This window comes from Carassius gibelio, chromosome B17, assembly GCF_023724105.1.
Source record: "Carassius gibelio isolate Cgi1373 ecotype wild population from Czech Republic chromosome B17, carGib1.2-hapl.c, whole genome shotgun sequence".
In the NCBI taxonomy this organism is placed as follows: Eukaryota; Metazoa; Chordata; class Actinopteri; order Cypriniformes; family Cyprinidae; genus Carassius; species Carassius gibelio.
The window spans coordinates 17,539,673-17,563,496 of record NC_068412.1 but is presented as its reverse complement, the minus strand read 5'-3'; the positions used below and the strand labels follow the sequence as shown (position 1 = coordinate 17,563,496).

The 23,824-nt window shown below is 36.6% G+C and overlaps 2 protein-coding genes across 4 annotated transcripts; one reads left to right on the top strand and one right to left on the bottom strand.

Moving 5' to 3' along the window:
- The first annotated feature begins 603 nt into the window (after nt 1-603).
- On the top strand, nt 604-17,515 carry map4k3b (mitogen-activated protein kinase kinase kinase kinase 3b). Of its 3 annotated transcripts, none has more exons than XM_052580549.1 (33): nt 604-858; nt 3,269-3,326; nt 3,584-3,674; nt 4,793-4,857; nt 4,959-5,014; nt 5,110-5,157; nt 5,433-5,475; nt 5,548-5,620; nt 5,715-5,846; nt 6,044-6,106; nt 6,749-6,830; nt 6,929-7,045; nt 7,424-7,502; nt 7,617-7,675; nt 7,760-7,800; nt 8,668-8,706; nt 8,901-8,954; nt 9,785-9,839; nt 9,925-10,198; nt 11,187-11,257; nt 11,405-11,446; nt 11,627-11,711; nt 11,827-11,906; nt 12,184-12,244; nt 12,356-12,473; nt 12,946-13,004; nt 13,153-13,256; nt 13,344-13,515; nt 13,612-13,680; nt 14,213-14,305; nt 14,390-14,460; nt 14,695-14,750; nt 14,828-17,515. In XM_052580549.1, the coding sequence occupies exons 1-33, from the start codon at nt 763-765 to the stop codon at nt 14,913-14,915; spliced, it is 2,694 nt and encodes an 897-aa protein (XP_052436509.1). In that variant the 5' UTR covers nt 604-762; the 3' UTR covers nt 14,916-17,515. The 3 variants fall into 3 exon arrangements, with proteins under 3 accessions (XP_052436509.1, XP_052436510.1, XP_052436511.1); XM_052580550.1 differs by having other exon boundaries at nt 605-858; nt 9,925-10,099; XM_052580551.1 differs by lacking the exon at nt 8,901-8,954 and having other exon boundaries at nt 606-858; nt 9,925-10,099.
- arhgef33 (Rho guanine nucleotide exchange factor (GEF) 33) lies at nt 16,058-23,824 on the bottom strand. Its single transcript, XM_052580552.1, has 15 exons — nt 23,509-23,824; nt 23,252-23,286; nt 22,704-22,868; nt 21,982-22,079; nt 21,447-21,553; nt 21,265-21,354; nt 21,020-21,146; nt 20,607-20,739; nt 20,416-20,517; nt 20,014-20,106; nt 19,670-19,881; nt 19,534-19,599; nt 18,561-19,167; nt 18,201-18,337; nt 16,058-18,111 (listed from the first exon to the last, which is right to left on the bottom strand). The coding sequence occupies exons 1-15, from the start codon at nt 23,528-23,530 to the stop codon at nt 17,994-17,996; spliced, it is 2,112 nt and encodes a 703-aa protein (XP_052436512.1). The 5' UTR covers nt 23,531-23,824; the 3' UTR covers nt 16,058-17,993.

Below are 23,824 nucleotides of genomic sequence, written 5' to 3'. Positions count from 1 at the left end.
TGAGTTTATAATATTGCAATATCAATTTAGCATCAAAAGTCTTTATATAAGTAGACTTTATAAACTGTTATTTTATCATTATTTATATACTATAGTATTAATTATTATTGTGAATTAGCTTTTCCTTTTATAAGTAAATTAGCTTTTTTTTATAAATTTGATTTTGATTTAGTTTTTATTGTTTTTTACATTTCCATATAGGTTTAATTAATTTAGAAGTTTAGTATTTAGTTTTTTTCCATGTAATATTTACTGCACATTGTTTTCATCTTTATTTAAATTACTATTATTATTTGGTTTTATTTATGTATAATTTAGTTAAAAATAACAACAGTCCTCTACCTTGACAACTCTGGACTCACTTTTCGTCCAAATTTTATACTACGGGCTAAATCTATTTCATTATAATTCAAACTGTTATGTTTTGTTTTAAATGTTTTGCCTGAAAAGAAAGCTTGTTAATTTTTTTTTTTTTTTTTGCCGTCTATTGAAATTAAATCGACACATTTTAGCGTGGTTTACGTTTTCAAGCTGTTTCTGTTATATTATGCGTAATTTCTCCATCCTCGGGTCCTCAGCGTGTTTGTTGTTGTCAGGTAATCGCATTGCGCGTGCGCACAGGAGGCCATGTTGTTGTAGTTCTGTGGGACTGGACCGTCATATCCCTCCGTTACTGTATGTTTCTGCGATCATCACTCCCCTCCCGTTTTTGACATCGGGGACAAGTAAATAAACCGGAGTGCTCAAACGGTGACTGGCACAATGAATTTAAGCCTGGATCTGTCGCGCAGAAACCCTCAGGAGGATTTTGAGCTGATTCAGAGGATCGGGAGCGGAACCTATGGGGATGTGTACAAGGTAAACATCAACTGGGTCTCAGAACCTAGCAGGCTACCTACCTAGACTGCATTTTTGAGCATCACATAGGCTTTTCGAAACGTCAGAATACGCATATGGTGTACAAAAATGCTGTCTAGGTAGACATCTCACTAGGGATTAAGACACAGCCAATTAACTGAACGATGTAACCAGTGAATGCGGGAGACAACAGATGTATATTTATTCTAAACCCGAGTGTATCTATGTTTTGCTGCGAGTTTGCCACTCGGATATGGTGTAATATCCTGAAAGGGTGTACAGATCTTTGTTTTCTTACAGCACAGGGCCTAGCAGATCTGTTTCACCAGAGAGAGCCAGTGCAGCAGGGATGTCACACTCAAAGTCCTGCATCTCTTTATGTGACATAAACAAAGGCAAGAATAGACCAATATGTTGTAGAGCGCTTGTGCACTGGCAGACGGTCACTACTGAGGGCTGTTGCAAGGTGTTTAGTATCTAAGGGGGAGGAAGGTTGCAATCATGGTCTTAAGAAATATTAAATGTGTCCTACTTCCTTTGGTGACAGGAAGTGGCTAAACTTTAAGCTGCAAGTGTGTCTGTGTGAGCGTGTTTGCCCACAGCTATGTCCATCCTGTTTGTTCGTAATTGTTCCCTCTTCCTGGGGTTTTAGTGGAGTGTTGCGTGGGTGAGAGTGTGTGTTGGGTGAATGCCATGTAATTCACACACGTTCACTCAATCAGAGCCTTGATGTAGGTGGAGAATTGAATGGGTTCATCTTGACCTGTCTGAAATGTAGGACCTTAATAACTAAACCAACAAGCAAAATGTTTTTCTGCCAACTCTACTGAAACTAGACCTGAAGTTGGGCCTTAGCTCTACCCAAAGGTGTGAAAATATGATGTGGTTTCACAAATTCCCTGGCAGCGTATGCCCAGGTTTACCTCTGTAGTAGTCAGTTATGAAATCTGGTTGATTCTTGCAATATAATTTTGATTGCTTACAGTCCTCCTGATTAGATTGATCAGTTAGCTATTTTAATAAAGTAGAAACAACCCTGAGCTTATTTATTACAGGACAGTGAAATGCCTCACTGCGATCAGAGAGGCACTGTGTGAGTGAGTGTGTGTGTGTGTGTGTGCATGCATGTGAAATTTATTTGATGTTCTCCTTGTCCTACTTTTGACAGCCATCACAGCAGTGTGAACATCAATGCACATATTTCACCAGCTGCTTCTGTTCTGTATTACTTGGAATGCTGAATGGAATTCCATATAAAACTGAGATAAAGTGTTGGAAATCTTTCTCTTTCTCTTTTGTGTCTCTGATGACATCATCCTCACTTCTGTTTGGCAGACAGATGTCTCTCAGTTCGGTCTTATAGATGAAGCCTTTGTGAGTGTGTTTGTGCTTTAACTTGTGAGAGAACATGCAAAATAGTGTGTGCGTGTGTGTGTGTGTGTGTAAGTGTGAGTGTGTTTCTAGAAAATTCTAGAAAGCTGAATTTTCAGCAGCCATTACTCTAGTCTTCAGTGTCACATGATCCTTCAAAAATCATTTTAATATGCTGATTTGATGCTTAAAATACATTTCTTTCTTGAGCACCAAAGTTGTGCTCCATGATATTTGGTATGTCTTAATATCTTGGAAACTGTGAAGGAAAAGTGGAAAATTAGAAAGAAAAGCATTTATTTGAAATAAAAATAGTTTGTAACATTTTATTAGTCACTTTTCATTAATTTGATGTGTACTTGCTGAATTAAAGTATTCATTTCTTTAATGGATAAAAAGAAAATCTTTCTGATCTTTGATCTGACAACAGTAGTGCATGTATTTGCATATAACAAACATATCTCTTTTTTTGTAATTAAATTGAATAGATATATGTCGATCATGTGCTTTAATCTGGAAATATATTTGGGCATCTTTCTTATCTTTCTACTAGTCTGTGACAGACATATCATTGTATATTGAACTATTTCTGTTCTATGTTCTTTGAGGCAGTCAACATTTTCTAAAATAAGTGCTTTTTTCGTTTAAACAATCTCATTTGCTGTCTTTACATGTAATTTTGTATGTCAGCCACTGGATTGGTAGCATTTGAAGCATTAGTCCACTCTGGTAATTACCAACTCAATGTGCATAGACATCTGTATATATGGCACGTGGGTTAATTTTTCCAAAAAGTCTAAACAACAACATTGCTTTCAACATTGTTTTTTTTTTGCGGTCAATATTAACCAACTAGTGGTGTTCATTTAGGGTGAGACTGTCTGTGCTTTTGGAAACCTGTTTGATATCTCTTAGCTTTAATGATTGGCTGAAACAGATACATCTTTATAGTGAGTCAGATCTATATAACAAGTATAATCATGTTATTGCACAACTTTTGTGCTTATGTACTCACAACTCTTATGCTTTCCATTTCCAGGCGCGTAATGTCAACACTGGAGAACTGGCTGCTATCAAAGTCATCAAACTAGAGCCAGGTAAGCCATCCTAATGCTGCTGCACACACACACTACCTCTAGATAGTGCCCTATCACTGTCAATCTGTACCTGAATAGTTAAATATTACAATCGTGGTGTGTTGATGCATTGTAATGGTCTGACTGTGCATGCATTTTAAATACAGGCAGCATGTTCACACTCTTTTTAGTGCAGAATCAAAGTTTCCATGTTTGGGTCTATTTGCACTTGACTTATTTCTTTATCTAATTATTTTTTTTTCAATTGATTTTTGCAGGAGAGGACTTTGACGTGGTGCAGCAGGAGATTATTATGATGAAAGATTGTAAACACTCAAACATTGTTGCATATTTTGGCAGTTACCTCAGGTACATGTACACACATGCAGGTTTTTTAAATATGTTTTATACATTTTATAATGTAGTACAAGCTTTTGGTTGTACATTTCAGCAGTCGTTTTTTAGTCGCAGTGAAGATTTTGTAATCTTACAAAAGATTTCTATGTCTTTTTTTATTGAGAGAAGAAAAAAAGAAACACTTTTTCCATTCACAAATACAATTTATCCCTTTTCCTCTTTCCCCCCTCCTTCCTTTTTTCTTTTAAACATATATGCATATGTACACAGATGCATATACACATAAAAAATTAAGAATAAAATAAAAACACTGATAAGAAAGTGGGAGAAAATAATTAAATTATATCACAAAGAACCGTGTATTAAACAATGAACAACCCCCCACCCACTCCCAGACTCAGCTCACCACGACCAACACACATATTAACGGTTATATATGCAATACAAACAGTACAACAATAACAGGCACACATTCAATTGGGTAGTACCACTAAATTAGTGAAATGGGAAATAAAGGGTTGCCATTTATGGAAAATTTTGACTCTACATCCTCTCAACGTGTATTTCATTTTCTCAAGTTTAAAAAAAATACATGATGTCTCTGAGCCAACGGGAGATAGAAGGATATTTAACAGACTTCCAATGTAACAATTATTGTTTTCAACATTGATAATAACAACAACAACGACAAAAATTAACTTAAATATTAAATATTCGAATTAGTTCTGAAGCATCATGTGACTATGAGGACAAGAGTAATGGCTACTGAAAATTCAGCTTTGCCTTCACAGAAATAAATTACATTTTAAAATATAAAATGGAAAAATAGAAAACAGTCACTTTAAATTGTAATAATAGCTCACACAATTACTTTTTTTGCTGTATTTTCAATTAAATAAATGCAGCCTTGACAAACATAAGAGATTTCTTTCAAAAAAATATTAAAATATCTTACTGACCCCTACACTTTTGAATATTTGATTTCTCTTTCTTCATCTTTGTTGATATTTCTTCCTAACTGTTGTAGTACACGCCACAACCCAATTAATACAAGCACCGCTTTTAAGCTGTTGTGGCCAGAGTTGGTCTGACAAGACTTGATAATAGATGTCTTAACATCCCTCTTTCAGGAGAGATAAATTATGGATCAGCATGGAATACTGCGGTGGAGGCTCACTCCAGGATATTTACCATGGTAACTAACTACTGTCACCAAAAACAGGAGTTTATAATGCATTTATCATGTTGAGCTGTTCAGCAGTATCTCTCATATACTTGTATATCTATCTCTAACAGTTACTGGGCCGTTGGCGGAATCCCAAATTGCTTATGTATGCCGTGAAACCCTGCAGGTATACACATACACATTTACTAATGTTTAAAAATACTGATATGTGACCATTTAAATTGATTCAAGTGGTAAAATGGGTTTTGGTGTTCATTTCAGGGTGTTTACTATCTCCATAACAAAGGCAAGATCCACCGAGATATAAAGGTACAGACTGGACGTCAAATCACAATTAAATCTCACTTAAAGGAGGCCATTCCACACAGTGTTGACATAATTAGCACTCATGTCCCACTTGACAGATATTATGCAAAAGTTTTTTTTTTATTGTTGTTTTTTTTTTCTCTGAAGTCTGACATAGATTAAGATTTTTTTTTTTTTTTTGGAAAATGCTATTCTTGAGACCAGGATTGTTTCAAAGCTGCTGTCATTTGTTGTTATCTTTCACAGTTGCTCACTGTGGCTCTTCTCTTGCTTTATAGGGTGCAAATATACTGTTGACTGACAACGGCTACGTAAAGCTAGGTAAGAAAACACTTTGTGAGCTTGCATTTAATAAGACTTCCACTCTCACACCTGCTGTTTGTCTGTCTCCAGCTGATTTTGGCGTTTCAGCGCAGATATCAGCCACTTTAGCAAAAAGAAAGTCCTTCATTGGAACTCCATATTGGTATGTCAGTCCTCCTTTGTCTTTTGTGTGTTAATAGTTTGATTCTAGTCACTGGGCTGTATGAATTTCTTTCTCATTATGTCTTTGTCTGCAGGATGGCACCTGAGGTGGCAGCAGTTGAACGGAAAGGTGGATACAATCAGCTGTGTGATATCTGGGCCGTGGGCATCACAGCTATTGAGCTGGCAGAGCTAGAGCCGCCAATGTTCGACTTGCACCCCATGAGGTGTGTGTCCTGTGTCTTGTATTGACTAAATGTCACTATGCTGCATCATGAATAGTTTGGTGCAGCGCATGAAAATTAATTAGTTTAGTAAATAATACATATCACACAGGACACCGTCAGTATGTTTACACTCTCGCTTTCTCCTGCTTTTCAACATTTGTTCTTTTTGTCCATTCTGCTGTGTTTGCCCTTCTCAGAGCACTTTTCCTAATGACCAAGAGCAGTTTCCAGCCACCTAAGCTGAAAGACAAAGTAAAGTGGTAAGTATTTAAATGTATTTAATTTAAAGTATGGTTTATTCCAAAGTGTGGGGAAGGTAAGATTGTTGTAGATGGTTTTTAAAGAGGTCTTTTACATAGCGAGGGTACAGTTATTTATTCAAACATACAGTAAATACAGTAATACTGTGCAACGTTAATAAAATGTTAATATATTTTAAAATTTATCCTCTGATGGCAAAGATTAAGTTCCAGCAGCCATTACTCCAGTCTGTAGTGTCACATGATTCTTCAGAAATTATTCTAATATGCTGATTTGGTGTTCAAGAAACATTTCTTATCATTATTAATGATGAAAACAGTTGCTGTAAGTGGTGCATTTTTTTCAGGATTCTTTTGTGAATAGAAGGCGCAACATCATTTGAAATCTTTTTCAACATTATAAATGTCTTTGTCAGTAATCAGTGTAATGCCTCCTTGCTGAATAAAAGTAACTAAGTTTTTTTTTACTGACCCTAAACTTATAAATGGTTGTGTATTTTGAGTGGGATGGGTTCAATGCAGCTTAAGCTCTATTGATAGAATGTGTGGAAAAATGTAATTTACCACAAAATATAAATATAAATAAAATAAATACTTTATGATTGAAAAACACGCTCATTTGTTTTGTTTTGGCTCATGAAGGACAAATAATTTCCACCACTTTGTGAAAATGGCTTTGATCAAAAACCCCAAGAAGAGACCAACGGCTGACAGATTACTGCAGGTAAGATCCACCCTCCTTTTAGAGAACATTTATGATTAGCTCCAGTTATCCACCATCGTTCAATAATTTTTCATTGCATCGCTTCTCTCTTTCTGCAGCACCCATTCGTTACCCAACCGCTCAGCCGGACTCTTGCCATTGAACTACTGGACAAAGCTAACAACCCTGACCACAGCACCCACAGTGATGCAGAGGAGGATGACATTGATCCAGAGGTGATGTCATATATCTGACTCGTTCTTTACCTTTTATCCAGTGGGAAACCATGTTAGGGCTTTACACTGAAGCACTGATCTCTAATTGGTTGTTTCTTTAGATGTAGATCCTAAGTGAGGGCAGACAGTTGGCTCTGCCAGCTGCCAGGTACAAGTGTGTCCGGTTACCAATGCTGCAGTGTGCATTTGCGATTGTGTGTGTATGTGAATGCATGAGAGTTTATCGGTTTTAACACATAATGTCAGTGGCTTGCAGTGGTGTCTTGAGGGAAGATTAGGGACTTGTAACAGATATTCAGAAAATGTATGTACTTTATGTTGCTAAGCCTTTTTTGCTTTCAAGTTTAAAAACTTTACCTGTGCTCTCTGTGTTTTCAGTCTCCCGTGTCTGTTCCGCATCGGATCCGCTCAACTAGCAGGAGCTCACGAGATGGAAAGACTCTGTCTGAGATTAACTGTAAGTCATGTCTCGATTAGCCTTTGACTCACTGAACCGAAATAAGCACAAGAATTCTCAGCCTACTTAAAAGCGCAGAGAGAAATCTGAAATCTGTATGTGTCCCTCTCCTAGTTGATAAGGTGAAGTTCGACCCACCTTTGAGAAAAGAAACCGAACCGCATCATGAGATGGTTTGTGACATTATGCAATTGATTTATTGCTATTTAGTGTGTTTGTTTGGATGACGTGTCTGACTGCCTTTTTGATTCATGTAGGATCTACCATTAGAGCCCCAAAGCCTTCTGGGAAATAACAAGTAAGTGTTATTCTTTACTTGCAAGTTTATCAAAATAAGGAATGAATAAGGAAAAGCTTTGACCTCATTAATCAACAAGGTAGCTGATATATATATGAATAGGTCATTAGTCATCTGTCTGAATCCATTCCTAGTTTAAAATAACAAAATCTACTGAAGCTCCTCGTCAGCTGTACCATTTCTGTGCTCGTTTGACTCCTAGCACCTGGTGCTGAGGTGAGGTGGAGTACGCGTTTGAAAAGTCTTCTGTTCGATGTGGTCGTAAAGACATTCTGCGTCTAAATAAATGCAATTATTTTCAAGAAAAAAAAAAGAGAGGCAGGAGTTATGAGTGGGTTGGCCAACCATAGCTTCGGCCCTGGGTTAACTGTGTTAAATATTTTTAATGTCATTAAACTGGAAAAATTAATCACCCACATTAACGTGTGTGTGTGTGTGTCTATATATATATATATATATATATATACTGTGTATATATATGTATTTCAGAGTCAGTAAGACACTTTGAATCACAAAATGATTCATAAACATGGTGGTATTAAAAGACAACAAAGAGGACCGTTAAGGAAACAACTAATTCTTGTCTCTCTCTCTCATTTAATGTCAAGTTGATTACTGCTTACAGTCTTCCCGACTGCCCTGGGATATATAATATATATATATATATATATATATATATATATATATATCCCAGGGCAGTCGTCCAACTATATATATATATATATATATATATATATATATATATATATATATATATATATATATATAGTTGGATGAATGTTTTATTTTCATAACAAATATGTTTGTGTATTTTGTATATATGTGTAAAACAAGTTCTGTTCTGTCTTTTATTCATTATTTTTGTAGGAGTCTATTAAAATCTGTTGCTGAGGAGCTCAGTCAAAGGTACAGCCCCTCCTATTGTCTCTTTGATTGGTCAGCCAAACCTCTATGCAATCTAATCGCTTCTTCAGTCAGTCTCATCTCCTCTGCTTGGCACTGAGAAGCTCTTACTGCTGAGTCTGTGTGTGTGTGTGTGTTCTCTGTATTCTTCTCTGGCCCCTGTACCTTCTTAGCCTCACCCTCTTCATCTCTCTCAGGGGTCATGTGACACATTTAGAGGATGAGGAGGAGGATGAAGGTGATGATTTGCAGTAAGTGAGAGGAATATGTGATGTGAGATGTGTATCATTCAAAGACACCTGTGATCATCCGTGACTCCCTGTCTGTTCGTGTCAACCAGATGTGAGACTCAGATCGATGCGCTCGCTTTGTTTTGTAGTGTGTCTGGTTTGTAGTTGCTTGCTGGTGCACAGATGCATGATCGTTATTGAAATGCACATCCTTATTTTTGAATACATGTGCCCTCGTCGTAATCTTTATTGGAAAACTTTAACCTCCCATCACCCTCGCAACAACAATATCTTCTCTAAAGTGTGCTTTGGCGCGAAGGCTAGGCAATAAAGTCTCCTCTACAGCAACTTGACAATGAGCCAATCAATTCCAGTGTAAACATTATGTGTATGCTGTGGTAATTTGATCCGACAATTGTTTTGGTTTGTTTAATGTGATGAGCACAATATATATAGTAATACTTTCATTTTCAGTCCGTTTAAAGCTTTGAAGCTTTGTAGCTCAAAGTCCAAACATAGGACAATTGCAAATTGTGTTTCTTGGAACTTCAGACTCTAAGAAGTTTAACATATTCTCAGGCTTTGCTCTAAATTAGCTTGATTATGTGTATGTAGGCATATTTAGCACTCAGTTTGTGTGTCTTGTGTCCACATGACCTTTTTTTCTTACTTTCTTTACTGTTTTTGACATTGCATATGAGGTCTCTTTCTTCATCTGATTGTATCCCTTTATGTGTTTCCACCTTTCAAAGTAACTGCTGTTGATCCTTGCATCCTGGTTTTGTGTCACCACGTCATGATTAGCAGTAATATAAATCATTACAATGATTTTTGTGTGTTTGCCTCTACAGCAGTAACTCCACTTCAACCATGAGGCCTAGAGTGCCACCTCCTCTGCCACCCAAGGTAAAACTTACACACACTTTTCTTATGCAAAACATAATGTGTAACTCCCCCTCACATCTCTCTTTTTCCCTCTATCACTTCCTAGCCGAAGCTTCTGTCTCCCGGTCAGAACAGTAGCACCTCAGAGGACAATACTGGAGAAGGGACCATTAAACGTTCCCCAGCTTCTGCAAGCTCCACCCCTCCTGTTCGGCCTGCTTCCTGTGTGCCCCCCAGACCACCACCTCCTCGCCTGCCTCCACACCGGCGTAGTAGTTTAGGTAACAAACCATCTGAGCATGCTCAGACAGAGCCAGCAGGGGATGATGGGATTTATAGGTTCTGGGAATGGCTTCATGATGAACAACAGGAAGAACAAAGTAAGCTAAGCACCGCCAACTTGAGCGTGCTCTTCTGTGATTGGTAGACAGCCCCGCCAGTCTTCCTCTATTCCTTGTGCTTTTAAAATAATATTGCCATTTGTTCAGTTACCCAACACAGAAAGCTGTGTGTTAGCTGAGAGCCTCGTAGATGAATCAGTGTGATATAGTAGTAAGATTGTGTTGTTTGACAACCTAATTCACGTAATATTTTATGCAAATAAGTTAACTATCGTGCCCAGAATTGTAGCGCAGAATACACTTTGTACAGTCCAAGTAATTTTCATTGCCTAGTTATTTAGGATGCAGGCCAGCTGCGTCTGATGTACATGGGAAAATCCATTTTATTTTTAGCTTAAGAACGGACATGAACATTTTTTATTTGAATTTGCAAGGCTTATGGTTTTTATTCACTTCCAGTTATTTTAGCTATTTTGCTTGCACTACTGAAAAAAATGCTAAAAAATGCTTAAGCTCGTTGGCTAGATTGGTTAAAGCTGGAAGTAGCTGGTTTTAGATGGCCTGGTCTACTGGCTTGGCCAAGCTGATGTTTGGTTTTAGCTGTTCTCCCAGGCTCAAAAGTTGTCAAAACCATCTGTGACCAGGCTGAAAGACCAGCCATCCAGCTCTGAGTGGGGTAGTAATTGCAAAATGATATTTATTATCATAAATTTTATTTATTATCATGTACATGTGCATACTGTTTTATTAGCAAATGAATCTGAAGTCTTGCAACTTCTGGACACCTGAATTAGTTACAAAATTTCCTCAAAAACAGCTGTATTAAAAAAAAACACAAATTCTATGTACTGCTTGCTTTCTTCAAGTAGTATAAGTGCAAACATTATCAAGCAAATAGCATGTTTTTTTTTGTGTGTGTTTTTTTTAATAGGTTCATATAAAGAACCTAATTTACATAGGTGTGTCTTTGTTTTTTTGGTTTCAGTTTTCAAAGGACAGATGATATATTGTGAGTGTTTATGTGCAGGTAATGGAGTTTCTGTCCAGGAGAATGGAGAGAAAGAAAAACTTGCCTCCCTTCCTTCACCTAATCTAAAGGTATGGTTAATGCTCGCTTTCTCTATCGCTCTCTCTCTCTATATATATATATACATGACATGGGATATATATATATATGCCATGCCATGTGACATGGGAAAGCAAAAATAGTTTGATTACAGCGTTGATCGGTTTGTCTTTCTGTAGTTTCCCTTTAGTAATGGCCTTCCACCGACCCCTAAAGTACACGTGAGTTTTTTCTTTATCTCTCATCTTTCACAATTTTTCCTTTTTTTTCTCTTTCATACACACAAACATTGAAAGATGTATCAGCACACCTGGATTAACACAAATGTCATAGCAACTAAATTTAGACCGTTCAAACTCAGCTCTGCTGCCACAGTGTTGATCTTAGTTTCTGCTTTGTAGATGGGAGCTTGTTTCTCTAAAGTGTTTAACGGCTGTCCACTGAAGATTCACTGTGCCTGTTCCTGGATAAACCCAAACACCAGAGGTAAGAAACAGTTCATGTAGAGCTCATGCATTCTCAGATCACATGCTCCTGAATAACATAATTATAATAATTATGTTTTTCAGCTTTATAAGCTTCCCTTATGCCTCTTTTTCAGATCAGTATCTGATTTTTGGTGCAGAGGAAGGAATTTACACCCTCAATCTGAATGAAATCCATGAGAGCTCAATGGAACAGGTCAGGGCCTTTTTGTTATGGTTTCTTTTTGGCATTGAGGTTCAAAATTAAGAATAATTTAAGCATGCTTGGCAATATAGATATGAAAAATCATATCATATTTTTAGCATTTTAAATCTGTATTTCAAAATGCAAAAAATATGGAAAAATGGCATAATGGATAATAAAAATAATAAATGTATTTTATATATGTAATCAATTTTTATGTATTTCCTCTGAAAGAAAATTAATCGAATGAACCATCATTTGAAATGTATTTATCTTTTATCACATACAGCTGGTTCCACGGAGGTGTACATGGGTGTATGTAATGAACAACTGGCTGCTTTCAATATCAGGTGAGAAAAAACCAAGAAGGAAAAGATTTACCATGTACCATTTGAAGTACATTTTAATGTTTTAGCTTTCCCATAATGCAATCTATGTGCATAAATGGCTGTTTTCCACAGGTAAAGCATCTCAGCTGTACTCTTACAACCTGACGATGCTTTTTGAGCAAGCTCGACAAATGCAGAAGTTACCTGTTGCCATCCCAACACACAAACTCCCAGACAAAATCATCCCACGGTTTGATTCAGACTAATCTTATCTACATTTATGTGTAGCTGTTTAGTCCATCGTCATTTGTATTTTCAAATATATATGTAACCCTGGACCACAAAAGCAATCTTAAGTCGCTGGGGTATATTTTTAGCAATAGCGGAAAAAAAATTGTGTGGGTCAAAATTATCGATTTTTCGGATATTAAGTATAGATCATGTTCCATGAAAATATTTTGTAAATTTCCTACTGTAAATATATCAAAACGTAATTTCTGATTATGAATATACATTGCTAAGAATACAAAGAAAACTTCAAAGGCGATTTTCTCAGTATTTAGATTTTTTTGCCAAATATTGACCAATCCTAATAAACCATACATTAATGGAAAGCATATTTATCCAGCTTTCAGATTGACAGTTAAGACTGTTTTTTTTTTACTGTAAATCCTATTAAATCATATCATTTGCATTTTGTCATGTTAATGCCTTTCTTTCAGGAAGTTTACTGTGTCCAATAAAATACCAGATACGAGGGGTTGTCAGAAATGTTGTGTAGGTCAGTACAAATGCAACCACATGTTTTTGATATTCTATTGTATGATCAGAAAGCTGCATAGTTTTTAGGATTTGCACATGAAATAATACATTGTATTTATTATAAATGCAGTCAAAAATGAAACATGCTTCTGTATGTGTATGTATAGTGCGAAACCCATACACCGGTCATAAGTACTTATGTGGAGCTTTCCAGTCCAGCGCAATGCTGTTTGAATGGGTGGAAGCCATGCAGCGCTTCATGCTAATAAAAGTAAGTGAGAGAATGAGAAATCACACTGAGAAACACAAAGTGCATCCATGCACAAGACGACAATCCTGGGTTTTTGTGTGTGTCCAGAGCATAGACCTCACCCTGCCGTGTCCATTAGAAGTCTTTGAGATGTTGGTGGTTCCTGAGCAGCATTATCCACTGGTGTGTGTGGCAGTCAGTAAAGGAAGCCATCCTGATCAGGTGGTCACGTTTGGCACAGTTGATCCCAATGCCGCCAACCCAGCGTTCACAGAGCCCGGTCAGTATCTGTTCAAAATTTGACTTGGTTTGTATTTTCAAAAAGAGTGTTGCTCTTGGGACCTGTAGGAACTTTTGTTGTGTTGTGCTTTTCCAGAAACACCTCAGACGTGTGTCATTCATGTGACTCAGTTGGAGAGAGATACCGTCCTAGTGTGTCTAGATCGTAAGTCATTTCTTTTTAATATAATAAATCCTATAACAATATGATTATGTTTCTATTGAATATAATACTCTGCTAAAATAAAATTTTTAGAACAGTTTAAATAATAATATTCACTTATCTATATTATTTAGAACAATTGGTTATAATCATTATAATAGTATAATCTATTCTTCTAAATATAGATCATGTACATAAATACATATTACAGAAAGGTTAAATTATATAAGTGAATTGTTATTAGGATAAACAATAAATAATGCATACAATACAAATAAAAATCCACTTAATTTTTACAAAACCACAGTTATAGCTATTTTTAACTACAATATGATAAATCACGTGTACATTAACCTGTCTCCTGATAAAGCTGTAATGGTTTCGTAATTCACACAGAATCTTTTTCTGTTGGTGTTTGTTTTTACCTGCAGCGCAGATTCATGTTCAAGGATCTGCACAGTCTCTTGCATTTTCTTTATCCAGTAGTTCCAGCTCTAGGAAGCCATTGCTCATCATTGCTTTCTGTATTTTGCAGGGTGTATAAAGTTGGTGAATTTACAGGGCAGGTTAAAATCCAACAGAAAGCTGTCAACTGAACTCACATTTAACTTCCAGATTGAGGCGATAGGTAAGAACTGAATTAATACAAGCCTGAGGTGGGGATTTCATTGTGCGCTTTGATTAATAACAATGCGTTTTTCTCTCTTTCCAGTATGTCTGCAGGACAGTGTTTTGGCATTCTGGAAGCATGGAATGCAGGGAAGAAGCTTTAAAAACAGTGAGGTGTGTGGTGTGTGGTGTGTCTTCGGTTTTCTAAATTCAACTAGCTTTGCTTTAGGAAACAGGTGATCAAAATAGCTTGAATTTTGATTGGTTAATGCTTCCAACGTGAAGTACCACTGATCTAGATTATACATTCATAGCCCGTAACATAGCTTTAAAGTTCAGTAACATTAGGTATATTTTGTGGGCAAAACAAGGTTAAGGTCCTTTGTCAACAACTGTTCTCTGCTTTAGATTACTCAGGAGATCTCTGATAACTCGCGGATCTACAGGCTGCTGGGTGCGGATAGGTGAGAGCTCGCCAGAACACACATTGTACCTCCATGGGTCAGCACTGTTCTTACTAACATTTTTCTCTCTTTCTCAGAGTGGTGGTGTTGGAAAGCAAACCGACAGAAGATCCTACAGCTCAAAGTAATCTGTACATCCTCGCGGGCCACGAGAACAGCTACTGACAACACACTGCCTTAACACACACTACATAATGCATGCTACAAAGTACATGCTCCTGAGACTTAAACGCCTCATGTTCATTTATGAAGCTACTGAACAAAACACTACAAACAAAAAAACAGCAAATCAACTCAATACATTATATCTTTTGGTATCGTACAGGTTTAACGTCATTTTTGGGTACTGCCAAACTGCGTGAAATTAATATAGATGCATTTCAGTGTCAGAGACCTTGATACACAACCATCAGTTCTGTGCGACTGAGATAACTAATGTGAAAACACAGCAGTCTAGTACAAAATATCATGGCTTTTTATATCAGACATGATATGCAGGTGTTTTACCATCTTGTTAGCTTTGTAGCTTTCAGTACTGCCTTGTAAACGGCTCCTCTCTGTCATGCTAATAACAGTTCACATGGAACGCATTCTCGCATTTAAAAATAGAAGAACACAAGAATGTGTTTACATAGAAAAACATTTAGTAGAATTTAACGCAAAAGCACGCTCTGTGTGAACCAACTGTAAGTCTAACAACTCTTCTGCTTCTCTTTCTCTACATTTCTCTCTTTTGGCGTCCGCTTTTGGTGATGTTGTTTTAGTAAAATTTCTATGAAATTTTGCGGGCAAAACAAAGTCCATTGTCATTTCAATGTCACTTTCAAACCAGGCAATTTTCTGTTGGTCAGGGCAGCAAATTAATGTGACTAATTTTACCCCGAAGTGAAATCTTTGTGCGAAAATCTTTCACCCAAATGAGAAATTTGCTAAATATCTGTTAATGTAACTGCACTTTAAGGCTTCAGTAAGTTTTATGTTTCCTTATTAGCAGCACAGGTGTTTCTGTTGTTTTGTAAATTATGAGTGTTAATGAGCTAATAGGCTATTCAAACAGAATGCATTTTTGCATTAAAAAAATGTGCGACCCAGGGCATTGAAAAAAAAAAAAAGTCCAGAGACACTTACGAAATCAACAAAAATCAACCTTCTTTTAACTTGAGAACCAAATTTTTAGAACCGAATGTCATTTACAAGACACTACCAGAGGTGCAAGAGTAAAGGTCAAGTCAATCTAGCATATGTTTACACACAAAACAATGAATAAGCTGTGGAGAGAAATACAAAAACATGTTTCCTGCAGTGAACGATTTTGCGAATAAATGATTTTTAAGGTTTAATGATATTTGCTTATTAGTTGCTAGCCTGACTACGTCAGACTTTGTACTTCCGCTCAATTTTAGTTCGCTTCTGTACTCTACAAAGCCTACAAAGCAAAACGAAGTAGCATAGTTTGGTATTACCAGGCTAATTAGTTGCCAAATACAATGTTTGTTTGGATTGCATAAATATAAACTAGGGGGCGCCATGTTATCATGACATTATTCGGCAACTCGTGTTACTCAAACTGAGGTAAAGTCCTGAAGGATTTTTAATTAACACATCTAGTGGATTAAGCATTGAAGTATGAAATTAATTACAGCCAATATAAATATTTTCATCAAAGTATAATTATTCATGAATGATGCTAATTCATTCATACTGTAGTGGTATCCTTAACTTCTTTTTTATTATTAAAAAAGTACTGTGGCTGTATCATGGTATAGTGGTATCAGATGGCAACACCATATACAGTATATCATGGTTCTGAATGATTACCCTAGTGACATACCATGGTATTTACATGGTACTCAAGGTGCTTCAAACAATACCATGGTATTACCATAGTGCAATGTCCAAGAAATCACGAAAATACCACAATAACAACATCTGTAACAACATCTTGAGTCACTTAATGGCAATGGAGTGATTTTTAGAGTTTTTCTATTTCATTATTTATGCAGAAAGGCCAAGTGTCATGTTTTAGTTCCTTATCAAGCACTATTATTAACTACATTTGCTCACGTGTGCTGTGTGTGCACTTACAGGCTGTAATGTCAGTAGTAAGAGTTGAACAGATAAAGAAATCCTATTTATCAGGCTCATCGAAAACTGAAGATTAGAGATAACATAACGTCTTATGGATGCAGTATGTGTAAATATGAAATGGGACGTTTAGAATGTAGCCGTCTGTGAAGCTAGCATTTTCATCAGTTCGAATAACATATCTGAATACGAACTGTTTTTTTCGTGTCAAAATAGCGAAGTTATGTTTCGTTCAGCCGAATGCGCCAATTTAGCATGTCGTGTCTACCTCTAACATGCATTTAAAAACTACATAAGATCATACGCCATTAAAACCCTAATGCAAATTAAGTATCTCCCTAGCAGCATTTTAAACCCTGGGCTTGTCACATGATCCATGCTCTAGATTTTTGTCAAGACCCAAATGAAACCGTGTCTGAGCCTAATCTCCAGTAACATTTACTCTATATGTTTGAAAGCTCATAATTGTGTTATTGGATGCTTTGAGTACAGTGTGTGTCAAACTACTCCATGTTCACTACAGCAGCGTTTTCTTGTGTGATGTGATGCATATGTCTTGTATATAGTGTAAAATAATTTGAGTTTTACAGACTGTATAAAGCCAATATTTTGTTTCAAATGTGAAACTCTTTTATGAGATTTAACACATTAAACCAAGGTGAAAAAAAAAATCAAATACATCTGAATGGTGTTGTTATTTGTGTCATATATATACACACATTTATACACATAAAAAGAAATGTTACCTAAAAATAAGATTTGCTTTATTATTATTATTTTAATTGCTACCATTTACATTTGCATTCAAATATATTTACATTTTTATTTGTATACAGCATGTATTTATTTATGAGTAATTAACATACATTGGATAATATACATTGGATCAGATATAGAATGCATCCTGTCAGAGTGGCCCAGCATAAACTGAACAAAAGATGAATAAGTGTGTCTGTTTCTTTATATGTGCATGTATATATTTGCTTAAACAATGCAAAAACCAGCGATTCTCAAAATTCTGCCCAAAATTATATTGCTAATATGATTAATTTATCATGTAAAGTGTTTTATGTCTGAATGCATGAAACCTTGGACATTCAAGAGATATTTAGAGAGCAAACACTTCACTCCCTGAAGCAAAACCAGCAGAGAACCACTTTAAACAGCAGTTCCTCTGTCAATGTCTGCTGTGTGAGGGGCTTTGGTGGACTCATGCTCTCCGCTGCTTTGACACTCAGCTTTCACTGTTGTCTTCTCCTTTCCATCACCACTAGACCTGACACAAACACAGAAAGTATCACAGCTTTAAATGTGAGGACATTTTGTATGTGCAAAGCAGCGGTATGTCTCCTCTTATTAACTCACTTTTTCTTAAAGAGCTTTTTGAAGGAGTTCCTAAATCCTTTTCCTTCTTTCCTACTGTGTTCACTCAAGGGGGTGTGGTCATAATCATCCGACACACCCCTCAATTTGAGCTCCTCCCACACCAGGCTTCTAGGATCCTGAGGAGCAAGCACAATGAGCTTTTAGTGAAAAGCTAAATTGTTTTAGTATGAATTTATTTAAATGTGAGTGTGTGTGAAAGCAATGTTTCTGGAATCTTAAAGGAATTTAAATTTTCTGCCTCTTTGCAACCCTATGCAATACAGTTGCTAAGGTGCTAATAATAGCCACCAATAATCAGTTTATATATGTGTGTGTATGTAAATGTGCATGAGTGTGTACCTTTTGATGTATTAGCCGTGGCTGCTCCTCTGTGTCAGTGTGTGTCTCATATCTGTGCTTTGGACTGCTCGGTCTCAGTCTTGATTTGACACCTGACTGGCGCTCTAGCCTCGGGTGGGCGGGAGTTTTTGACTGATGGGCGTGGCTATCAATACTGTCCATCTGCAGGCCGTTCAGTGATTTGCTCTTTCTCTGCACTGCCTGTAGAGGGCGTGGTCTCACAATATCTGCTGAGTCAGGTGACACACAGGCTCTGTTGGACCTATAAACCACACCCCCAGCGCTTCTCCCCCTACTGTGGGACTGTCGAGGTGGACTATGAGAAGGACTACAACGCACAAAGGCAATATCAATGCTGGAGTCCGAGGAATGAGACGGGCTTGAGCAGCGAGAGCCGCCGGCTCCATAGGGAAAGAGCGCACCCAGAGCATCAGAGAGGACAGATCCCGCTCCCTCTGACTCTGGAATGCTGCGCAGAGGAACTGAGATGGCTTTGTGACGAGAGTCAGAGTCAGACAGGAAGGAGACAGGGGATGGGATTTCTGGGTCGTAGTGATAGGGTGCTGTTTCATAGTCAGGGTAGCGTTTGTTACGTCGAGAGGGATCACTTAAAATAAAAAAAGACATAGAAAATGCATAAGGGTATTTCTTCTATTCTGGGCACTTTTTAATGTTTTTGGAAGAGAGCTTTTGCATGATTGTGTGTATCTCATACTTAATCTCAATCACACTACTCACTAAATAGACTATTTAGTAGGAAATTTGTTAGTGTGTTGGAAATAACACCACAAATGTGGAACATGGAATAAATATATATTTTGATTTACTTATATAAGTTTTAATGACCATAAATCCATAAAGGACATAATGAATCATGGTTAAAATTACATAATAGTGCCTTAAGTAGAAACACCCATAAATTCATAGAGAGCTCACTTTGTGATATATTTGGTTGGTGTATCTATTCACTCACTTTTGTGCGCTGGTGTTGCTGTAATTTTTCTCATAGTCGACTTTATACAGCTGTCTAACTGTAGACCTGACATTAAAAACAAGAGCCAGTAAATCGTACAACACAAAAACATACACATTTGTTCATTGGACATTACCTGCTTAGCTCTTTTCGGGTGTGTGAGGGCCGCTCATGCTGTTGTGTGCACAGGCTGTGTGTGTGTTCTCGCAGGGCATGACTGTGTGTGAGGAGCTCCTGGTTGTGCTGTAGCAGATGGCTGAACTGGGACATGAAAGCTCGGAGCTGTTGCACAGACACCAGTAACAGGTAATAGTCTGGATGCTCTGACTCTGTCTGCTGCAGAAGACTCTGTAAAACACAGCAACATACAAATGGATACATATATGCACTTTCTTTTATGTAGCAAAGCTTGACCAAGGTGATACCATCACAAGTATAAAACTTGCACAACTAATAAAGATGCCTGATGTGTTTGACTACCTGGAGGAGCGTATGGTATTCTGGGATACGTTGGACAGGTTGTAGAAGCAGAGAATGCAGAGATGGACATGTCTCATCCCCTGTGATATCACCCTGGATTTGAACACATACAACAAATTACAAAGCCGTTATATAGATTCATCTCAAATTTATCCAAAGTAACCTAAACTGATCTGGGTTTATTTAAAAATATGATTTCAGTATTATATTATTATGATATAATTAATATTATTTATTAATATGGTTTAAATGAAATAGAAAATTTAATTCATAGGAACATAATAAACTATTTCTGTCATTTATCTTGCATAACACTTTCTATATGCCTCAAATATCAGCATATTAAAACAAATTACATTTTTAATCTTGCATTTATTAAATATAAAATGTGTGTATGTATACCTCCAGTAAGCTGGCTGATTTTGAAGAGGAGAACAGACTAACAACTGTCAAACATTCTGGCAGGTCCCGTAGGTATGATACGTAATGATCCAGAAAATCACTCTGCAAAGCACACATTTGAGATTACATTGTGCACTTTAGGGTATGGTAGGATGTTAAGTTTAGCTCATTTTCGCTCTATAGTATTTTACTTCTTTGCTAGTGAGCCTTAGAAATACATCTCCCATGATTCCTTGCCAGTGGCTCTTAAGAACTCTCTCCTGAAGGAGGTGAAGGAGTTCCAGATGCTGCTGAATCAAGAAGCGTAGAGAGGGAGGGAAAGGCCTGAGAGTTAGAAAAGAGAATAAAAAACAGCATCATGCGCCTGAAATCACTGTTTTACAATACATTTTCTTCCTTAAAATCTATAATTACTAAGATCTACATGAAAAATATGCTTTATATTATGTCTGTTCCACAGCAGACTATTACAATTCACAGTCTCTGTTTAGCACTGAACTGAATCATTGTTGTTGCCTGTGTGATGATCTGCGCTATTGTAGAGGCCAGTTAACATTTAACATTGGGACAACACTACATGAGTGTGAGAGTGATACATATTTACCGTTTGTCTTTGAGGCTGATGTTTTCCGATCCATTAAAACTGATGTTGGCCTTTAACAGGAGTGAGAGATACGACACATACGCTCTCTCAGACTCCAACAGCTCCAGCGCGGCAGTCTGCCTCTGAGCTGAAAAAATGCAGGATTTTAAAACTGCTCATTCATTTTTCAGTTCTTTTCACTTAAATTATCATGACAAATCAAAAATAAAGCCATTTTCACTTTTATTCTGCTGCATATCACTCACTTGAGTTATTTTGTTCTTTCAAATCTCGGTTGTTTTTTCTCTCCCTCCACACTGGAAACTTCTTTTGACCGTCATGCTCAAGATAAGAGTCTAACCGCAAAAACACAACATATTATCATCTTATACACTACCATGATATCATTTCCACATACATGTGTTTTTAGAAAAACTGTAATACTCACTCTGATTAGCTGACAGGCTGCTTATGTAATGCTGAATGAGACTGAGTTCTGTTTGGCTGTTTAGAGAGGCGTGGCCATCCACTGATCCCTCCCCCCTTGAGCCTTTCCTATCAATAATAATACCACATGTATATATATTCAGACTTTACATTTAAATTTAGTCATTTACCAAATGCTTTTATCCAAAGCGACTTACAAATGAGGACAATAGAAGCTATCAAAATAAACAAAAGATCAATAATATGCAAGGGCCATGATAAGTCTTGGTTAGCCAAAGGCAGTAAACGTAGCAAGGTTTTTAATGTTATTTACAAGTAGATAGAATGGAAAAGAAATCTGGTATTAGATGCCTTTTTTTTAAGAAAATAAGCAGTTAGAAAATGAAAAAATTATTTCAAAAGAAGTTATGTGCAGACTGAATCCCAAATGTGTTAAATTGGGCCTGATTTTTAAAATGTAAAAAAAAATAAAAATAAATAAAAGAATGAAAGAAAAGAGGAAGAAAAAAAGCAGTTTATTAGCCACAGTGTATCACCTGTGTTGTGTGCTCTGCATAAGGTCCAGGTCTCTCTGCAGGTCTTTTTGGTTACTCCTAACCTCAGAGAGCTGCGTTAGAGCTGTGCTCATGTCCTCCTTCATAAACATACACAATAACAAAAACAAAAAAACAATATCATCAGAATAAAAGCAACATTTCAAAATGACAATGCATGGAAAAATACATGAAGTACAATTTAAAAAACATGAATTTTAGAAGATAACTGCAATATTATACTATTGTATATATATTATATATATAATTTACTTTCTGAGTAATATACAATACCTTTCAATAGTTTGGGGTTGATAAGATGTTTTTACTTTTTTTGAAATAGGTCTGTTATGCTCAGTAAAAACTATGATATTGTGAAATATTGTTGCAGTTAAAAATAACTTTTCCCTATTTTAATATATTTTAAAATTTAATTTATTGCCGTGATGGTGATGGTGATTTTTCAGCAGCCATTCCTCCAGTCTCCAGTGTCACATGATCCTTCAGATATCATTCTGATTTGGTGGTCAATAAATATTTAATATTATTATCTACTTTGAAAACTTGTGGTTGTGGAAACTGATCTTTTTTCATGATTCTTTTATGAATAGAAATTTCAATCATTTAAATCATACTGACCCCAAACTATTAAACGATTGTGTATATTATTAAAATTATATATTTTTAACCGCTCATTTTATATCTCACAATATAACTGTTGGAACCTGTAATGTGTTAAGTGTGTTTCTGAGAGACAGGATCTTTTCATTGGTTTCTTGTTGATAGGTAGAGACTTTCTCCTCTAGTCGGCTGTAGGTTTGCCGTAGTGTGGCAAAATCTTCAACCACACTTCCAACTCCCGATTTTAGCTCCACCCACATCGCCTGCAACTAAAGCAACATGTAAGAGGTCACCAATACTCAATAAGAGACAAACCCATAGAGTGTTGAAAGTTAAACAGGAGGACAGGAGCTTCAGATCAGTCTCAATAGCATTAGAGAGGGTTAAGCTAAATGTGGCCTGAGTTCTGTCATGCTCTTCCTATTAGCAATTTAGTGTCTCAATGACTATTATTTTCCTAATAGCATTAATCTGTGTGGGTGTGTGTGATTGTAATTAGAGATTGATGAAACAGAGAACTTAAAACAGAAAACCTATTTTGTCGCAGACGCGCGCACACACACACACACACACACACCAAGTATACAAAATCATAAGGAAAAAAAGCTCTCACAAACTGGAAGTGAGTAAGAGAGAGGGCAATTTAGATTACCTGAAGGTCTATGGCATCTATGTCATAACCTGTACCTGCAAAAACACACAAAAATATAATTTCATGCAGAAATACAGACTTTCTCAAACAAAATTTGACAGAAACATGCACCTGAAAGAAAGAAATGTTTCCAAAAAGTCATCCATTGAACTCTTAATTGAAAGTTAACTTCACTGTTAATGACCAATTAATCATATAATTAAAAAAGCATTTAAAAAATAATAATTTTTGCAGATTTAAAATCAAAGATGGTTTACCCTCTATTTTACCATTCTCCATGATCCGACAGTCTTCCAGGTTCAAATCCAGGACTGTCGTTTCAGATCCTCTGTGGTTTGGATCCTTTCTAGTAGAGTTTCTTTGCTCAAACTAATTAATTTTACAAAACAATTAAATGTGACACTTCTACGTTTTGATATGGTTAGAAATAACAGGAGAGCTCTCCGATTCTGTGACTTTGTTTTTCTATCACTTGTCTTTCTCTCTCTCTCATCTGTCCCACCTATCTCTTCCCCTCCTCTTTGAAACATGTGAGTCTGATGAAGTCGAGGACAAAAAGAGGCCTTGTTTTAC

Excerpts from the sequence above, each read along its gene's own strand:
- arhgef33 (XM_052580552.1), bottom strand. The coding sequence starts at position 23,530 with ATGGAGAATGGTAAAATAGAGG. Across the intron at positions 22,080-22,703 it reads ACACACTTAACACATTACAG|GAGGACATGAGCACAGCTCT; the intron begins GTTCCAACAGTT and ends ATGTTTATGAAG. Across the intron at positions 18,112-18,200 it reads AAAAAGCTCTTTAAGAAAAA|GTCTAGTGGTGATGGAAAGG; the intron begins GTGAGTTAATAA and ends TGTTTGTGTCAG.
- map4k3b (XM_052580549.1), top strand. The coding sequence starts at position 763 with ATGAATTTAAGCCTGGATCTGTCGCGCAGAAACCCTCAGGAGGATTTT. Across the intron at positions 859-3,268 it reads CCTATGGGGATGTGTACAAG|GCGCGTAATGTCAACACTGG; the intron begins GTAAACATCAAC and ends TTCCATTTCCAG. Across the intron at positions 11,907-12,183 it reads ATGAGAGCTCAATGGAACAG|CTGGTTCCACGGAGGTGTAC; the intron begins GTCAGGGCCTTT and ends TATCACATACAG.